Genomic DNA, 17,968 nt, shown 5'->3' with positions numbered 1-17,968 from the left:
GAACTTGTGCTGGCGTCGTCCCTATCATTGTCCCTAGCCGCTAACCTGACCTTCTCCATTTCAAGAGTATGAGCGAGCTCTCGTTCCTTTGTGGCCGCTGATATCCTGGCCAGCTCTTTCTATGTTTCTCTTTCGGCGTCTATCCGGGCCAGCTCCAGCTCTTTCTGGGTTTCTCGGTCCGCTGCTATCTTGGCCAGCTCTTGCTCTCGGTCCGCCGCCATCTTAGCCAGCGCCTTCTCCGCTGCTTTTTCTGCCTTCCATTCCTTGATTCTTTCTTCAATAAATGCTGCCAGGCGATCTCCCTCGTAGCCGAGATCTTCCGAACCCATGGCACGGTACTCCTTGATCATTTGCCTTTCTGTAGCCATATTGTTATACTAATAGGAAGTGATACCTTGTCTCGACCTTACTAACAATGGACAGATATTACAAGTTCCCAGCCAAATACTTACCTGTCGACAACAACTAATTTCGTTCAGGTAAGATATTTGCTCGATATTTGCTTCACAATTGCTGCAAGTAATTAAAGATCTACCAAACATGCAAATATCAAATATAACAAACACAAGATGAGAAAATCATAAAAATTCAAAATACATAGGATGGAAAATATCTCACACTGTTCACTAATACTTCCTAACAAATAAACTTTATGTCGTAAGATAATATTTATGTCTAATTCAAATCCCGGACGGAGCGCCCACTGTGGCGTTCTGTCGTATTGGGGTGGGGTTCTCCCAATATAATTTAATTAAATTAAATTGAAAGTTCCACCCTGGCTATTCGGAGTTACGCTAACCTCTTCTCTGGGTAATTTCTCTCAGCGAACTAACTTTTGCCGGAAAACGCAGGGATATCATTCTACCCAAATCAAGGTCTCCTCCTATCTCGATTCTGATTGGGTGGCGCTGTGCCCCTGTCCAATCGTCTTAGCGGCCAGTTCAACCTGTCTGTCTGTTTGCAGGGGAAAGAAGTTAGGACACTCCCACTTCTTCAGGCAATTTCTTTTGATCTTGGAAACATTTCGACACCTAGGTGATAATTGGCTGTCTGTGACTTCGCAACTCCGATATCCGGTCCTTCGATTCTAGCCACAACAATCTTACGTAACGGATTAGTGCTAGCCTTCGGCAATGTTCGACATCAAACAATGACCCGTCAGAATTACCTTGATTATACATGTTTCAAACTGGCTACTCTGGGTCAGGGTAAACATGACACATATTTATATTTTCATGGAGCATAGCTGGTAATTATACTTTCAGTAATTATTCTTGATGTCATTGCAGCTCTATTCTGATTTAGTTGTTTTCGTTTCATCAGCAGCTGTTTATTTTTACAGCTCACGCCCTGCTTCATGAATAGGTCTTTTGAGTAATCAGTGTAAGACGGAGTACATACATTGGCCACGTGCCTTTGCTGCCGTTTTGTCAAAACATATGTTCATGCTTCCAATGAATTCGATCCCGGACCGAGATATTTCTTCTCGGACACGTATGTGCATCTTCGCTCTCTTCGTGTTTTCTACGTGTTATCTGATGATGTTGACAGCCTCGTCTGTTGTCATTGTAAAACAGAGTCTTATACAATTGGATTAAATAAAATGCATTATTACATAAAATTATGTTTCGACGATGACGATGTGTTCATTGAATACAAAGACAAATAACAATCACAGATGGTGTTGTTGTTCCGCAAGAATACGAGCATCAAGTTGAACATTAGAATCTGCTTTACAAGTCTCCACAAGTTCGCAATGTTTAACCTGATATATGAGTGGCAAAAAAGATTCAATTAACTCTTCAGGATATTTTACTTCAGAAATATACCAGGCAGACAAAGGTTCATTCGTTCAATTTTATATTAAAAAGTCTTTAAAATGATGGATCTACAGGATAAAGTCCTATGTGTAAACCTAGCAGGTCAAGAACGTATTAGCTGAATTTGAAAAGATATATAGCAAGAATATAGCTGAATACGTTCTCTATGGACCCATTGACTAGAACCATTAATGTATCCGCTTCACTCCACTAAAGAGATATTGTAGCAAGTTTCGTATTGCTTCTTCGATTCTGAAAATATCCTGCACTGTCTTTTGCAGCTCCTTTCCGTAAAAAGAGTCAAAGTCCGCTTCTATGCGTAGATCCTTCATGTCTTAAATAACTGGAATCATCTTTAGGATCTCACCGTGAATACCTATTTAGCTCGTTTTGTTGTGTCCCTTTTTAAAAAAAAAAAAAAAACGCTTTTCCTTTGAACTTCTTAGATGATCACCAATGCATTACTTGTGCCAATAGTAAAGCGCATTTGCTGCTCTGGTTTTATTTGTTGGTCTCTCTATTGAACGGGAGTCATTTTAATAATGCGATTGTTCGTGTATTTGTAAGTAGAGATCAGCGTTGGCAGTATGTTTGTACACCTGTTACAGCAACTCTAGGTTAAATGTTTTTTCGCTTTATTTTTAGCGTCTTCTTAAAATAGGTCGGCCATCACTTAACGTACCTTGATTGTGCTGAGAATATTTTTGTATTCCAATTTTTTCAACCAGTCCTCGAAAGTTTTAGTGACTAACTTTCCGCCAATCCCATCCATGAACATGCTGAGCCTGTGGACTCAAAAGCGTCTCTGACTGAAACTCCGGTTTAACATTTGAGATAAATGCCTTTTGCGAATATACTGAATGCGTGAACGACATTAAGCAGATGCTTGCATACGTCGTTGAGTTTTTAATACTCTTTGAGATCAACACGGTCAATCACATAATTATAATCAGCGCCATTCGCTTTTACTCTACTACGCAAAATATGCTTATAGCAGGTGCCTGTAACTGATCCTCGAGGCCAATTCCAAGTTTGTACTGGTCATGAATAGCTTTGTCGATGCACTCATGCATCCCTGTTGGTTTAATTGCCTTGAGCCCCTGTATTATTGTCTTATCACACCCATGTTTGTCATCTGCCTGTAATATATATGTTCAAATACTGTAGCAATAACCTGGTTATAAAGCTGCAAAGGTTGGTCATTTTCACGAAGCTGCATTTCTAACAGATGGTTAGATGGTTAAGTTTATTAATGGCCTGGTAATGTTTAACTGCTGCTTTTTTTAGGTAGCTTACCGGTATAGCTATGAATTTCAAGTGCGCGTCCTATTATCTCAAGACTGGGACATTGGCTGCAAACACGATGTATTGTATTGCCCTTTATGTCATTATTCTACTTGATTTTACTAGCATTCAAAAACTGGTCCAAGGCTCGGCTAGCGTGGGTACGTGGGAAAGCCTGCCAGTAGCTTCTCGTGGGTCGGTGGTTCTTCCCTGGGTTTTTCAGGGTTCTTCCTCCACCAGTTATACTGGCCGCCATGTATAGCCTATCTTGTGCTGAAAAATGGCGTAAAATCCCTAGAACAACAACAACAACAAAAACTTGTTGACTAGTTGTCAACAACTAACAACACTAGACGCTGAGTCATTAGCTCAGTCACCGGTTTTCTTTATAAACATCGATTTTCTTTATAAACATAGATTTTCATTATAAACATCGATTTTCGTTATGTTACGCACATCATAAGTTGATTTGAAAATGCTTCTGCGTTAATTTTTCGCCTTAACCACACTCTCATCAACATTTCTAGTCATTGTTTTACAGCGTAAGAAATACGAGGATGACATTATATATATATATGTGTTAACACAAGAAGTTGTTGAAGCTAAGCTGCATCTATGTCATCACTGTCAAGCATTGGGTAGGGCTTAATTCTATTAGAATATGTAATAGAGAGAGAGAGTCCACGGTGTCGTGATCTAATGTAAAATATGCGAACAAATCCGCATGGTACACTGTAATTGACTTGAATCCGAGTAGAGTCGTAGACAACCTGAGCGACATGGTGTATCTTATGAAAGCACCGCATGGTGATAATCAAAGTGTTCAGCATCGTGTAATCCTTTTAAATGATATAAACAGACCTTCATCTGTCATAATTTTGTATCCTTAAGTACCTTAATAATCTCATCAACAGTGTCTCGTCAAATGTGTTAACCGATATTTTCATCTGGTCAAAGATAATATCAAGAGCACGGCGATTTTGTTTTCTTTTCTTTTCATTCCCTCGTATTGTAACCAATGATACAGTCTTATTTCTTAGTATGAACTGTCACTAACTTCTTAGAGGCTGCTTCAGCAGCATATAATGCTATTGCAGATGACTGTGGATAACAGGGGCACATCAACATTCCTCTGAAACTCTTGCTCTCAAATTTCTTGACAGACACTCGTTAACGCATTTGCTGACAATGCTCAAAGAACCTCTAGTCAACTCTGTTTATCCTGGCGAGTTCATCAAAAACTTATTAGCTGAAAAGATAGTCAGATACAGGATGCAGTAGACAAGTTCGTAGCGGTATGATGCTATCTGTAATGACTGAAAAGCAGATCAAATGGGAAAACAAACTGAAGACATCATCAACTTGTTTGTATCTGCGCTTCACCACGAAATAAACGCGGCTGTCGTGGAATAAATAAATCAGATGAAGCAGCCTGAAACCTAAATATGAAGAAAAGCGCGAGAAAGATCACGAATGCATAAAGAAACAAAAAATTGCGAGAAAAAAATTGCAGCCTGGTTGCGTAACCAAATATCCGAGCGTGCATTCTTTGAGGAGACCCGGGTCTATGACGAGGAAGTTGATAGGATCATGGAAGTTATGTCACTATCATATAAACGAATAGACTTGGTTAATGCCTTTAAGGAAGGTCCATCTGAGAAAGGTTTCGAAAATCCAACAGTCTTGGAGGCATATTCTGTACTAATGAGATATCTCGAATACGGACGAATCGAATTTGATATCATTTTTGGATTTTACCACTACCTTAAATGTTTTGATCTAAAGCTCGGAGTGATGCAATTGATATACATTGAAAAGAGAAATACTTGTAAATTCCTACCTAAAATGTTATTAATCCTCCAGCGTCATAACAGGAGATGAGAGAAATGATTAAGAGACATGAAATCGATGTGAACATCGAGCTGCAGATATATGTTGTCATTCAAGACTGAATTAGAGAAACGTTTCGTCTGTGGTAAAACAAACAGAGCTAGTCATATAAAATATTCGCTGGGTATTCTCTCTACTCTTTAACTACATGCACAGAAAACGATATAGACTAGACAGCTTCGCTGCCGCATACGATTATCTCCAATACATTGACTTGAAAGTGAATCCCGATACTTAGAAAGACATAAAAATAATAAACTAGAGTCAGGTTATCACACCAGAATTAAATATAACTTAACACTGAAGCTCAGTATAGTTCTAGATATCTAATCAAGGAATCTTGACGTGTATAAGCACACCACATTTTTTAGCAGACAATCTGCTCGAGCTTGAAGTAAATATAAAACAAATAACCAACTTGTAGATATGAAATGAAACCAATCATCGACTTCCGAAACACCGGCAAGCAACTGGCCACTCACAAACGTGACGAACTATCGCTACAAACACATATACCGTTATTATTTGATGCTACTCTGAGTATTAACAATTATTTCGATCGCGTTGGCTACCAATTATATTATCAGCACTGTTACAACTGCCTGTCGTTTCGTGTTGATTCTGTAAGATGCAAGTGTAGATATCCAGTCAGGAATAAACATACTAGAGCCAAAACTGCCATCCTCCCCCATTCAACCGCGCTATATGCATCTATCGTTTACGCGTAAATACAAAACAAAATAAAGCATGCCTTCGCGTAGATGGTAATATCATGTCTAATCTGATTGAAGAACTACACAACATTGATGACACCCGGGTGGACCTAACCTCAATGATAATGACACATTATCAAAAGCAGTACTACATAGAGTAAAATAGCTGTTGAAATTCAATTTAATATAATCATACAGCGATGCCTGTCCCGTTAGCTATTACAAATCTGCTCCTACGAAATGACGCGATGATGATAGTTCAAATGCGATTTTGGTTTAGGGATCAAAGAACCCCGACTACTATTTTGCCATTAAGCAAATCGATTTCAGCATTGGAATTTCTAGACGAATAACCCTTGGCAAGATATAACTGTTTGTTTTGGCTTCAGTGTACATCACAAGGATCTTACTTGCATGGAATGAGTACATTATTGCAAGATTTATTATAATTATGTTCTGTTCAAATGAACTCAAATACCAGACTGCCCAGTCTGTAGAAAAGGAACGATATTGTATACAAAGGCAACAAAACCTCACGCTTGTTGGGTGTAATCCGAGAGCAAGAGCTGCGGAAGACATTGATGAAAACTGCCGCTGTTCGTCTGTCAGAATGTTTGTTGCAATGACAGGGCGGACAGGGACAAAAACGTTTCCGCTACCACGGCTGCGTCGGTAATATTCTGCTGGATCTATTACTTCAAGACTTGCGAGACAAATATATTCGTTCACAATTTGTTAGAAGTCGTCTGCTTCAGAGACAAAATGTCCTGTTTATTATGGAGTTTGATGTGCTGAATTCAAATATGACAATTAAAACAACTGATCGGCTACCGTTTTCAGATATTTAAAGCTTATATGCTATACGTCTGTTTATATTTTATAGAAAGTAGGGTGCTAATCAAAAATTGTAAACCTAGATAGTTGCATTTGTTAATGGTTGCTTTGCATAATATTTCACGTGTCCTGTTTATGTAACACTTAAATAGAGCAAATGGGTTATATAAATAAAACTTATTATGAAACAAGAGGCACAAAACTATGTGTATATAAGTACACAGTTTAGTACTTAGTCAGTGTCTACTCGGCGCTTCTTTGCTTGTCTCTTGTATTCATTAAACGGAGTATCTCTTGTCACTGTCCATCACTAGTCTGAAGCAGTGGTGGGGTCCATTTGCCTTGATAGCGTTTCTCCATTGTTGCAATGCTCCGAAGTTAGATGGAACTTTTCTTTAGATGAGAGTGCAAAAAATGAATCTTTAGTGACGTGTTGCAACCAAGGATTTTATATACCTAGAGGAGACTGTCCACGAACCCCCTGTAGTTGTCTGCCTTGTTGTTTCTGAGAAAATTTGTTGCCACTAACTGGAAGGCTTTCACACAATCCTTCTCCGTGGGGTACTGTGTGTATAGCTCATGGAATGTTAGGATAATGCACACACAATCCACCTTTTCTTCTTTGACACACATGTCCCAACTGGAGTCATCATGCAAAAGTAACGATTGATGATATGATCTATTGGCTCTCCAAATCGTTGCCAGTGCAAAAGGCACAACTTTCCTTTTCCTGTGCAAGCAATGGCAAAGATTTGGTGCACAAGTGTTGCACCATATGTGTGGGGCCCACCTCTTGTCCTGGTCTCTCAAATTTAGCAACCAAAATAAAGATGATATGGTTTCTTAACCAAGGTTGTTATACTGTTTGTGGCGTAAAAGTCACTTCATCACAAACATAGTAGAAGTTATCTGCATTGTTCACAAACGTTCGAGGCATCTCTGCTCACATTGGCTAAACAGAAATGTGTCCCTTTGCAAAATTAAACTCTGACAAAGTAGAGAGCACGACACTCTATGAATTCTAGAGCTAATATAGGACAATTTGTTCAGCAGACTGATGTAAGCTTAGTTATCGTTGCGTCGTCCATGACTTTATGAATAACATGATGCAATTCATATAATGTATGACGCAATACCAGCTTCAGCTTGCATCATTCAAGGTTTTACCTAAACATCAAGTGTTACAGCGCATACCGTCTACTCAGGAAATAGACAATACAAGTCCAGTATTTGTTATCAGAAATTAGGTTTTATTGTGCACGTGGTTGGTAAATGGAGATAAATACATTTCTCCTGATTTGTTACACCATGTAAATACAATACAAATAGATTTACTACAACTATAATGAATACCGTGCATTATTGTTCTGCATGTATACATTGATTCTGTTTACAGTACATTCAATACGAATGACGTACTACCCTATATATTTATTAATTTTCCAACAAGAGAGATAGTGGACAAAATAAACCTAAACACAATAGTTTGTAGAGCAAAAGTAGAGAGCAGACAGACAGACAAGCGTATGGACGGAATGATAGGCTCAGAAGGGAATATGCAAGTTGATAACCTATTAAGGGTACTAAAATACATCAACATACATTTGTTATGAGAAATATATAGAGTATATATAAAAAAAACTGATACATTAACTATATTACATTATAAATCTATATATCTTATCACATGAGACAAAGGTCAATTCACATTTTTTCTTGAAGCTAAAGAATCATCAGGTACTTTTCTTAATGCAACCTCATGACTAGCACGCTTCAGAAGCTTCTAAAGGAATGACTACCATTAATATGCTGTTCATGCTATGTTTATACAAGTAGTAGACTAACCAATTGGAAGGTTACTTACCACTTGTCATATGATAGAACAACCCAGCATGAACAGTAATCAGGGTAGCTTTATTGCTCAGCGCGAACAAAACTCTAACAGGTAATCCTGGTTCAAGGTTGCCTAATTGGCTAAATATGTGTAAAATGAGAATAACACAATAATTGCAACTGATGACTTTATTTCACTCATCAATAAACATTAACTACATAAAATAGTAAAATACTCACTTCGACCTAATTAAAACATGAATATATATAAAATTATAAAATATATGCTCCTGCTACGCAATTAGTGTCCAAACCAAGTAATGTATTTATTCATGATCCAGTCAAAGATGTATTTTATTCATTTCTGGTTTCAATTGAGAACCCTTCCGTTAATAACTCATTTATCCTCCGCTGTCCCCTGCACCGCTCCGTTGGCCTAGTGGTTAGAGCGTCCGCCTCGGATGCGGGAGGTCGCGGGTTCGAACCCCGGCCGAGTCATACCAAAGACTTACAAAAATGGCACTAACAGCTGCCTCGCTTGGCGCTCAGCATTAGGAGATTAGTGTTAGGACTGGTCTGCCTGGTGTCAGAATAATGTGACTGGGTGGGACATCATGCTACATGTCTGCGACATGATGCCCCAGTGCGAGACATCACTATAAACTGTCACACTGCAGACGTCGTAGCGTTATGACTGAAGTTTTTTTAAAGCTACGTTAAAAATCTAAATCACACACACACTCCACCATCCCCACGTCAAGGTTCGTATATACTGACCCATTATCATCTCTTTAAAATAAGAGCCAATCAACAACGTTAAGCCTTATTTTCGTTGTTAGAGATTCTGACCTAGTGAGGCTTGACTTCATTTATTTCGGAAGCATTTTTGCTGTAGACCAGTGATATCAGCGGCATTTGCACTGGTATGATCGCAGATCGCAGACCAGGCCAGACTGCATAATGCCACGACAACATGCGACAATAAACCTTGAAATTAACATTTTCACCTGTTGAATCACTGCACCTGAAACATTCACTAGAGCTTAGCCCAGCGATTAAAATGACCGAGGAAAAGAGTTCTTTATCCAATGGCGTACCAATGCAGACGAACAAGCCTCGTAATTATGAAAAATTGGGTGTGATTGCCAATTCTGCATCTTTTAAACTTGTAGCATCAGTCTTTTTAATTGCCTGTACTTTCTTGTTGATCTCAATCACAACGTCACGCTGCGATAGGCAAATCTCATATAAGCATTTAACGCTGCGATAGGCAAATCTCATATAAGCATTTAATGCTGCGATAGGCAAATCTCATATAAGCATTCAACGCTGCGATAGGCAATCTCATATAAGCATTTAACGAACAGCAGCAAAGAATTTTATAGCAATTATGTCTTCCGCATCATGGCAATGATGTCTTGAACTGAATGCTTATCTGAAATAATACATGTCAGATCATGTACGTTTGCCGGTAAGTCATCACCATCCCGGAACAAAGCAAACTTTTGTTTTCTCTATACTAATTCGAGTATCGCTGGTTTATCTGACACACTAAGGTTAATAAAATCATTGTTTTTTCAAAGAAAGCAACAATCTCAATCACAGCTGGATCAGTCTTGCAACGATTAAAATTTCCATTGTAAAACTTCTTGTTGTAGTACTGATTAAATCCAAACTGATCCGACCGCTTCAGTGGCCTAGTGGTTAGAGCGTCCGCCTCGGATGCGAGAGGTCGCAGGTTCGATCCCCGGCCGAGACATACCAAAGGCTTCTAAAAATGGTACTAACAGCTGCCTCGGTTGTCGCTCAGCATTAAGAGGTTAGTGTTAGGACTGGTCGGCCTGGTGTCAGGATAATGTGACTGGATGGGACATCATGCTACATGTCTGCGCATGATGCCCCAGTGCTAGACATCACTATAAACTGCCACACTACATACATTGTAGCGATATGACTGAATTTGTTTTTAAAGATACGTTAAAAATCCAAATCACACACACACACACACACACACACCAAAATGATCCACTGAGCATATCCAGGATACCGCAGCAACTATCAACAAATTAACATGAATTGACGATGCTTTAAGTTCTGATAATACATGCGGCAGGTGAAATGTTGACAATTTTTTGACAGATCGATGAAACGGACACTTGAATTCAAGCAGCACGATTTTATTATTAGTAATTATATACAAATTCAGATTGTACCTGTATTTTGGCATGTCTTTGGTGTAGCTGTCATTACCATTTATTTTTTGTCTTTGAGAACTCATTCGAAATAACTCCTGAATAAATGTTCAAAACGGTATGGTAGTGTTGCTGAAAAAGTTTGCTTAATCACTTTCTTCATGACAGTATCATCGGCGTCAATATACGGACAATTAATGTTCCTTTCTCTGAACCTCATAGCGTTGTTTCCATCGAAGAAACGATTCATGGGTCTTCTGCTTAAATTTTTGTCTACTAATGAAGTCTTCCAGAATCTGTTCCAGTGACATTATAATCAAGTGAGTTCTAGTTAACAAATCACACGTACCACCCCCTCGGTTCGGTAAGTCAAAATAAACTTCAGTAACACATAATAGTAATAGCGAGAGGAATTGTGTTCCAGCAGAAGAGGGTAAGGCCGAATCCGTCCATCCCTTGACGATTTCAGCTGTTGACCAAAGACCAAAATGAAATTAAAATCCAGGACGATCTGTCATTGCAGATGACATCTTAAACATTAGAACAAACGTGCGACTTAGAACAAATTGGAGTTCCCCTAATCAACATTTATATACAAAGAGTATAATCGAATCACGTCTTGTAGACATGGATCTGCAAAAAATAAACAACACTTCTTTTTTGTTCGTCTTCTTGCGTTGATTACCAAGAACAACGCATCAAACTGTTTCAATGCCTCGCCATAAGGTGATTTAGCTTTAAATACTTTTTTCTTTGGTGATACAACGCTTCTGTATGAAGCAAACATCGATATGTTCGATGCAATGCACGAATGTGTCGACAAATGCAAAGGATTTATTTAAGCGCACATGTTACTATGAAGAATGCACTTCCACGGGTGATGAAAATCAGCGAACAGCAGATTTCCCTGCCTTTCCAAATGATTTATCATCGCCTCCGTAACGAATCGGCCTAGAAGGAAGTATTATTTACATTTAATCTAGTTTTGTTGTTCCTTTTCACTCATGTATTTTATTAAACAATTTTTGTCCCTATGCTTACTTTCCTCCCTATTTTCTCAACCTTTAACACAGTGTTTGACACCTTTTATTTCGCAATTTCTCCTTTTATAGTCCAACTCACATATGCCATGTACGCGCTCTGAGTCACTTTTTCAGCTATAGGCGTCATTTTGGAGAATCCGATTACACATACCTCTAAATGGTGTTTATTCTCTTTCTCTTCCTGCCAATCAAAATTCCACCGAAGATTTTTGTATAAATTCCTCGAGAAATGCTTAACAGCAAATTCAATGATAACGTACGTCGTCATTTTTAGGCACAGTCACTAAGCAGGATGATCCTGTTTAATCCGGTTTCTGTCGAGCGATATGATGTAAAAAGGAAACGCGCCTGCTGTTCGGAAGAATTTGTACTGCAAATATAAACAGAGTCGCTACAATTTCGTCATTCATAAACAAAGTTTTGGAAAACACCGGCATGAAAAATGCAGTACACAAGTCTTATAAATTGTAGGGAATTAAGTAACTTCGTATTTCTCTGATATATGGTATGTTGTGGCTTATATTTCCATTCATACATAATACCTTTTAACCCATAAAAATATCTTCCTTCATCAACGAAAAAGACAGTAGTAACCGGTTCTCAAGTCAGAAAAATTTAGTTAAATTTTGCATTATGCTAAATTATAGATTTTGAAGAAATCTCAAAATTAAAACGTACTTGCAAAACATTTTTATGTTATTCCTCTATCCCATTCATAGCTGAACACCTCTAAAGGTGATAAATGAAAATGCGCGTGACTTCTTGTTCACGCGCCATTACATTAATTCCCCCTGCATCAGTAATAGTTCAATTTAACATCAAGTTTTTTGACCGAGTTTGATGCCGAACGGCCGTTGCAAAAGTCCATAGCGATCGATAATTTTCGTCTACAAATTTTTTATTTGACAATTATTGTACAGATAATAAAAATTCGCCATTAAATAAATTTGTTTTATAACTATATTACGATTGAATTTTAAAACTAATAGTACATTTTATATTTAGACCAGTAAATACGCGTACATGACCTGTGTGACTTTTGCCTTAACTTCTTTCTTTTCTTTATCCTCGTGTATCACCTACTGCATCGTTGTTCATCCCCATGTTTTTATATTTTGGCTAATTATTTCTGATTAGCCAAGTGACTCTTTACTTTAACTGTTAAATAATTCAAGTCTTTACCATTGAGACTTAATAGCATCCGCCATATATTCATATATCTTTGCAGTTTTTGTATCGTAAAAGTAAACGACCAATATAACCCAGTGGTTTCCGTTCTAATAATTCACATTCTGTACCGTACCTCATGTACCTCTTGTAATATCAAACAACAAATGTATGAAACAAAGTATGTTTAAATAAAATTTTTATGTACGCTTTCTCTGCATGTGCCAAAGAAAGTGCTTGGAGGAATGTTAATTTCCTAAATAAACTAAAAGCCTATATTTTAAGTTATGGTTTTGTGTTTGGTGTTCCTTTGCCTTCCTTTTTTATTTAATTCTGTTTTGGTTGGGAGTTTTTTTTTATTTTTTAGGTGTGTTCTACAACTTGCACTCTTTGCAAATATTTAGATAAAGTAAATCAGGAGTTTACGAAACAAGAATAGGCTGCATTCGCTCTTCGCAACAACTCAGCTTCAAGTACATTAAACAACCTCCACTCGCTGTAAAATGTGAAAGCTTTATATTTATCATTGCCAAAAGAAACCGAAGGAAAAAAAAACAGATGAGTAGAATAGAATTGTTCTCTGATTGGATTTAAAACAAAAAACAAACATTAAACCAAAACAACAAAAACAACAACATTGATAACAGAATACTATTTTTACATTTATAAATATTATAGACGGCTCAAACAAATCCGTTTTCACTAAAATGTATCATCCTACTTTAGGAGTAAAACTATTAGCCCTGATTCATAATTTTATCCCTTTTATACACAAAATGTCATGATTTTATCACTTTTATACACACAATGTCATGATTGTATCCCTTTTATATACATAATGTCATGATTGTATCCCTTTTATACACACAATGTCATGATTGTATCCCTTTTATACACACAATGTCATGATTGTATCCCTTTTATACACACAATGTCATGATTGTATCCCTTTTATATACACAATGTCATGATTGTATCCCTTTTATACACACAATGTCATGATTGTATCCCTTTTATACACACAATGTCAAAATGTATCCCTTTTATACACACAATGTCATGGCTCTTCTAAAACAGTTGTAATTATTTTTAAGGTCAGTTGAAGCAAAGAACATTCTGGACCGAGCAGAGAGTATGGGCCTAACAAGTGAGATATATATGTGGATACTAACGTCATCAAGCATTGGTGTAATAGCCGACAGGGCGTCGCACTCGTACCCTATAGGATCCCTGGGTAAGAAAAGTAATTGGAATACAATGATTTCGTGACAGCACTGTCAGAACACGGTTACGTCAAAAGAAAACTGGAGTATTTGTACCATATGGATAGAACTACCACCGTGAAAAACGTACATACCAGCAAACACTGACAAATTTCCCTTCCGTATGAGAGCTATGCTGGCCCTCTACATTATATCACTGATTGTTAAGATTGCATTAGTATGTGTTGCCTATTATAATACTAGACATAGATGTAACTTTTCAATCCGCAACCAATGCGGCGTCGGCGTCAACAATATTTAGATTTTTATTAATAGTTTATGTTTAACTTTTTTCACGTCATCTGCTTGTATAATAAATTATATAACTTTTCTCAGGCTGGATATAATGTTGGGCGAAAACATTGGGAATAATGTGATTATCCTACAGCTGTAGCCGGTAAACAAAATGATCGGATGGAGAGCCGCTTTCGGTCAACAGTCACTTCATTATCTGCTGAAGTCACTTGTGCGTCTTGCATTGTGTCTTTCGTATGTTGTTGTATTCCTGTATCCAGCTGCGTCTAATACAAATGCAAATGCATCTCTTTGCAGGATTTTCAAGTAATCGCAGTGTCGCAGTCATCGAGCAAGCTTTAAGATCAGCCATTAAAGTGTGGGCCCTCGGTCTGGAGGGGATATCGAGACAGGGGGAATCACTTGCCCACACCACAATGGTTCCAAATATGACATGCAACTCATCACTTCTCAATGGATTTTGGAACGACGGAAAAATATTATACACGTAAGAAAAGGTTGATAACTTAAACTTTAGGTTATCAGCGGAAGAAATAAATTTGTTCCACTCGATATTGCCATCTTAATTGCATGCTCATCCAAGGACTCTGAATATATTCTGAAAGGTATTCTTGATAATTGTATGTGTCAAAAGAACTTGTAAACGCATCCATTTTGCTTGTGTCAGTACTGGAATCAGGTAGGAATAAAACAGAATAAGTATAGTTCGACTAAATTAATTAGACTCAGTTTAGTAGAAAAGCGTCGATATGGGCTGCCATGTGTGTGAGATATTCATGAAATGTTGGCCTATCGTTGCCCCATCAGTTGACCGGGGAATACGCTTCACAACGTCATTTGATTATACAGTAACGTGAACATAAGTATCAGGGTAGACGTCTTACATTGCAGGACTAATTATAGGTTGTATCGTGAGCTGACGAAATTATGAGTTTGAAGGAAAATTTGCGATGATAAGCATATCTGAGTCTGATGCGATTATAAGAGTTACGATTCTTAAAGATTTTACCAGCATTTCATGATATACAAAATCTAACTTCATGACATTGTTGTTGTTATCCACATGACCGGCCATACTTCTAGGCACATAACATAAACAAGCGCATACAAATATCAGGGTAAGCCACTAGCTTACCAGTAAGTTACAATATTCTAGTTCACTCTAAAAACAATATATAATAATTGACCTTAACAATGTATTTCATATACGAAATAAGAAGATACCCTTCATAATAAGCCTTCAGAGTCTCAGTTATTATACCAGGGCCAAGTCAGATCAAAGATGATCATCTCATGTATTCTAGAGCTGAACTCCTTCACTTCGTTTTAATTTTATTTCATTTTGTTGATCTTTCAGTACGATTCATTCTTTCTTTTCCCTTTACGTGACTGAAATAATGCATGCACATCAAAGTAGTTTTGCACAACGAAGTATAAAGACTATTTCTTGGTACTGCCATGCGTAGCTGTTGTATGTATAGCCCCACTGTGTGTCAGAATTAGTACACTTTACGACATTAGGGCAACGGGATTTTACACAGACTATCTATGTCAATAGCAATTGGAATGAATTTGTCCTTAGGTTAGAAATCTACCGGTTATAATCTTGGTTATGGTCGGGTGGTTGAAAGTTCTGATGAAAGAGAATGGTACTATTTTCTACTCTCAACTTTAGATTGGTACCATTCTATTTGCTTGCATTAAATTATTACATTCAATTTAAAATTATAAGGTATATACATTGGAATCTGTTATTTTTATTTTGCAATGTTTTGATGGAAAGTAAAAGAAATGTTTTTAACAAAGAGGAATCTCATGTCTACCCAGATATCAAGATCTGGGTGCTAATTTCAAAATACAAGAATTATGCATTATTAATTGCTGAAGTAAAAATTAATAACAATGCTTTTTGAATGCATGTCAAATTTTCTTATACCATGTACACATATTTTAATAACAAACACCAAGTTTAACCCAAAGTTATGTTCAGGATATGCTGCAGGAGACGTTCTATTGGAGGAATGTCCTATGACACAGTCACGTGATCGAAAGGCATGGTTATTCACTGTTTGCTGAACAATCAGTTTCTTTGGGTTCGGATAAGAACGAGAAAACATGATACATGTGGGATGGGTAAACATATCTGATTTAAGCTGAGCTATACAGGACAGTACAAATAGAGAACAATCAATAACATATTATGGGGGAATGAGAACATCGGAAGAAAGTTTCCAACTGAAGAAAGCCATACTGGTTGTTTAAACCATACTAAATAAATTATAAATTACCTAAAATCAAATCCCGTCACCCGACCATTCCACAAGAGACTATGGACATACAAAGATGCGTTTAAGTTGATATAATTTAGCCTCCTAGACTATGCTGAGGTATGGGGTTAAAAAGAACAAAAATAAAAGAAATACAAAAAAGCATTAATGTTTATTTCACTCCAGTTCTTGCCAACATATGGTTGTGAGCTGTGTTTGTACTTCATTGTATCTCACCATGTTTTATGTCAGCTTTGTATGGTTGTACTGAAGTCTAACCACGATATCTGTATCTATTTCAGGTACATGAAGAAAAGTCACTTTGATGATCCACCTGTGTCCTTTTCGGATAATGGTGTTATAAAGCACGCAACCCTAGACGTCTACAATGTTCAGCCATTCTATGATAATAAATTGAGAATGTTTCGTAAGTGGGAACCTGTAAGTAATAGAACAATGAAATGAATTTAATGCATGACAACGTAGTAAAAACGAGATTTAGAATGCTGAGACAGGAGGAACTTTAATTTGTTTATTAACAGTACCGAGAAATTAAATTTGTTTAGCAAATCTTATGATAAAACTGATACACATTTGCAACTTAAATGCAGACATATCACAGAGAGCAATACCTAATAGGGTTACAACTTAAATGTAGACGTGTCACAGAGAGCAATACCTAACAGGGTTACAACGTAAATGTAGACGTGTCACAGAGAGCAATACCTAATATGGTTACAACGTAAATGTAGACGTGTCACAGAGAGCAATACCTAATAGGGTTACAACGTAAATGTAGAAGAATTGCATCTAACTTCCATGTTGTTGAAACGTTTTCGCCACCGGGGCAAGAACAAGGACTTTTATATTTATTTACATTTTAAATTCTTCCGACTGTTCAAGTAGAAAATAAAGATAAGTAAACAGAACAAGATTGTTTAGTATTTTCTTGTAAAAAAATATCAAAATGAATATTAATAATCTAGTCCGCTTGTTAAAAAGAGACTGAATTATCGTTTTCTTAAATATATATGCTTAAATTATCTCTTTTAAATTAAACGCTTCAATTATTTCTTGTATTGAGTGAAAACACAACAATAGAGAATTTGAACGTACTGTACATTAATGAGCTTTCTGTATAAAATTGAATATATTTAAGTATTGTTATTCTGTGAAATTCGCTTGAAAGTAGGGTCTGTGTATTCAGTAATTACACGCTGGATTACTTACTGGTCCAAAACATGTTCCATTTACAAAAAGTAAGGAAATAATCATTTTGCCTGTAACTGCATCATGCATATATTGATGTGACTCATACATCATTTTGTTTTCAAAATTCTTCAAAGGTAAAGAGCAAATCATTAGAGTATATCAGCATTACAGACAGACCAATGACCGAACTGCACAC

The 17,968-nt window shown here is 37.1% G+C and overlaps 1 protein-coding gene across 3 annotated transcripts in view; it reads left to right on the top strand.

Moving 5' to 3' along the window:
* The window catches only part of LOC149802501 (glutamate receptor ionotropic, NMDA 2B-like), a 141,207-nt gene that overhangs the window by 85,463 nt on the left and 37,776 nt on the right, over positions 1–17,968 (top strand). For all 3 annotated transcript variants that reach the window (XM_089951744.1, XM_089951743.1, XM_089951745.1), the window contains 3 exons: positions 13,871–14,010; positions 14,591–14,780; positions 16,863–17,001. In XM_089951744.1, the coding sequence (XP_089807870.1) occupies positions 13,871–14,010; positions 14,591–14,780; positions 16,863–17,001 (469 nt within the window). The remainder of the gene's footprint in view (positions 1–13,870; positions 14,011–14,590; positions 14,781–16,862; positions 17,002–17,968) is intronic.

This window comes from Sinohyriopsis cumingii, chromosome 3 (assembly GCF_028554795.1).
Source record: "Sinohyriopsis cumingii isolate HCF-2022 chromosome 3, ASM2855479v2, whole genome shotgun sequence".
NCBI lineage: Eukaryota > Metazoa > Mollusca > Bivalvia > Unionida > Unionidae > Sinohyriopsis > Sinohyriopsis cumingii.
The sequence above is the reverse complement of the archived record's forward strand: the minus strand, read 5'-3'. Positions and strand labels throughout refer to the sequence as shown.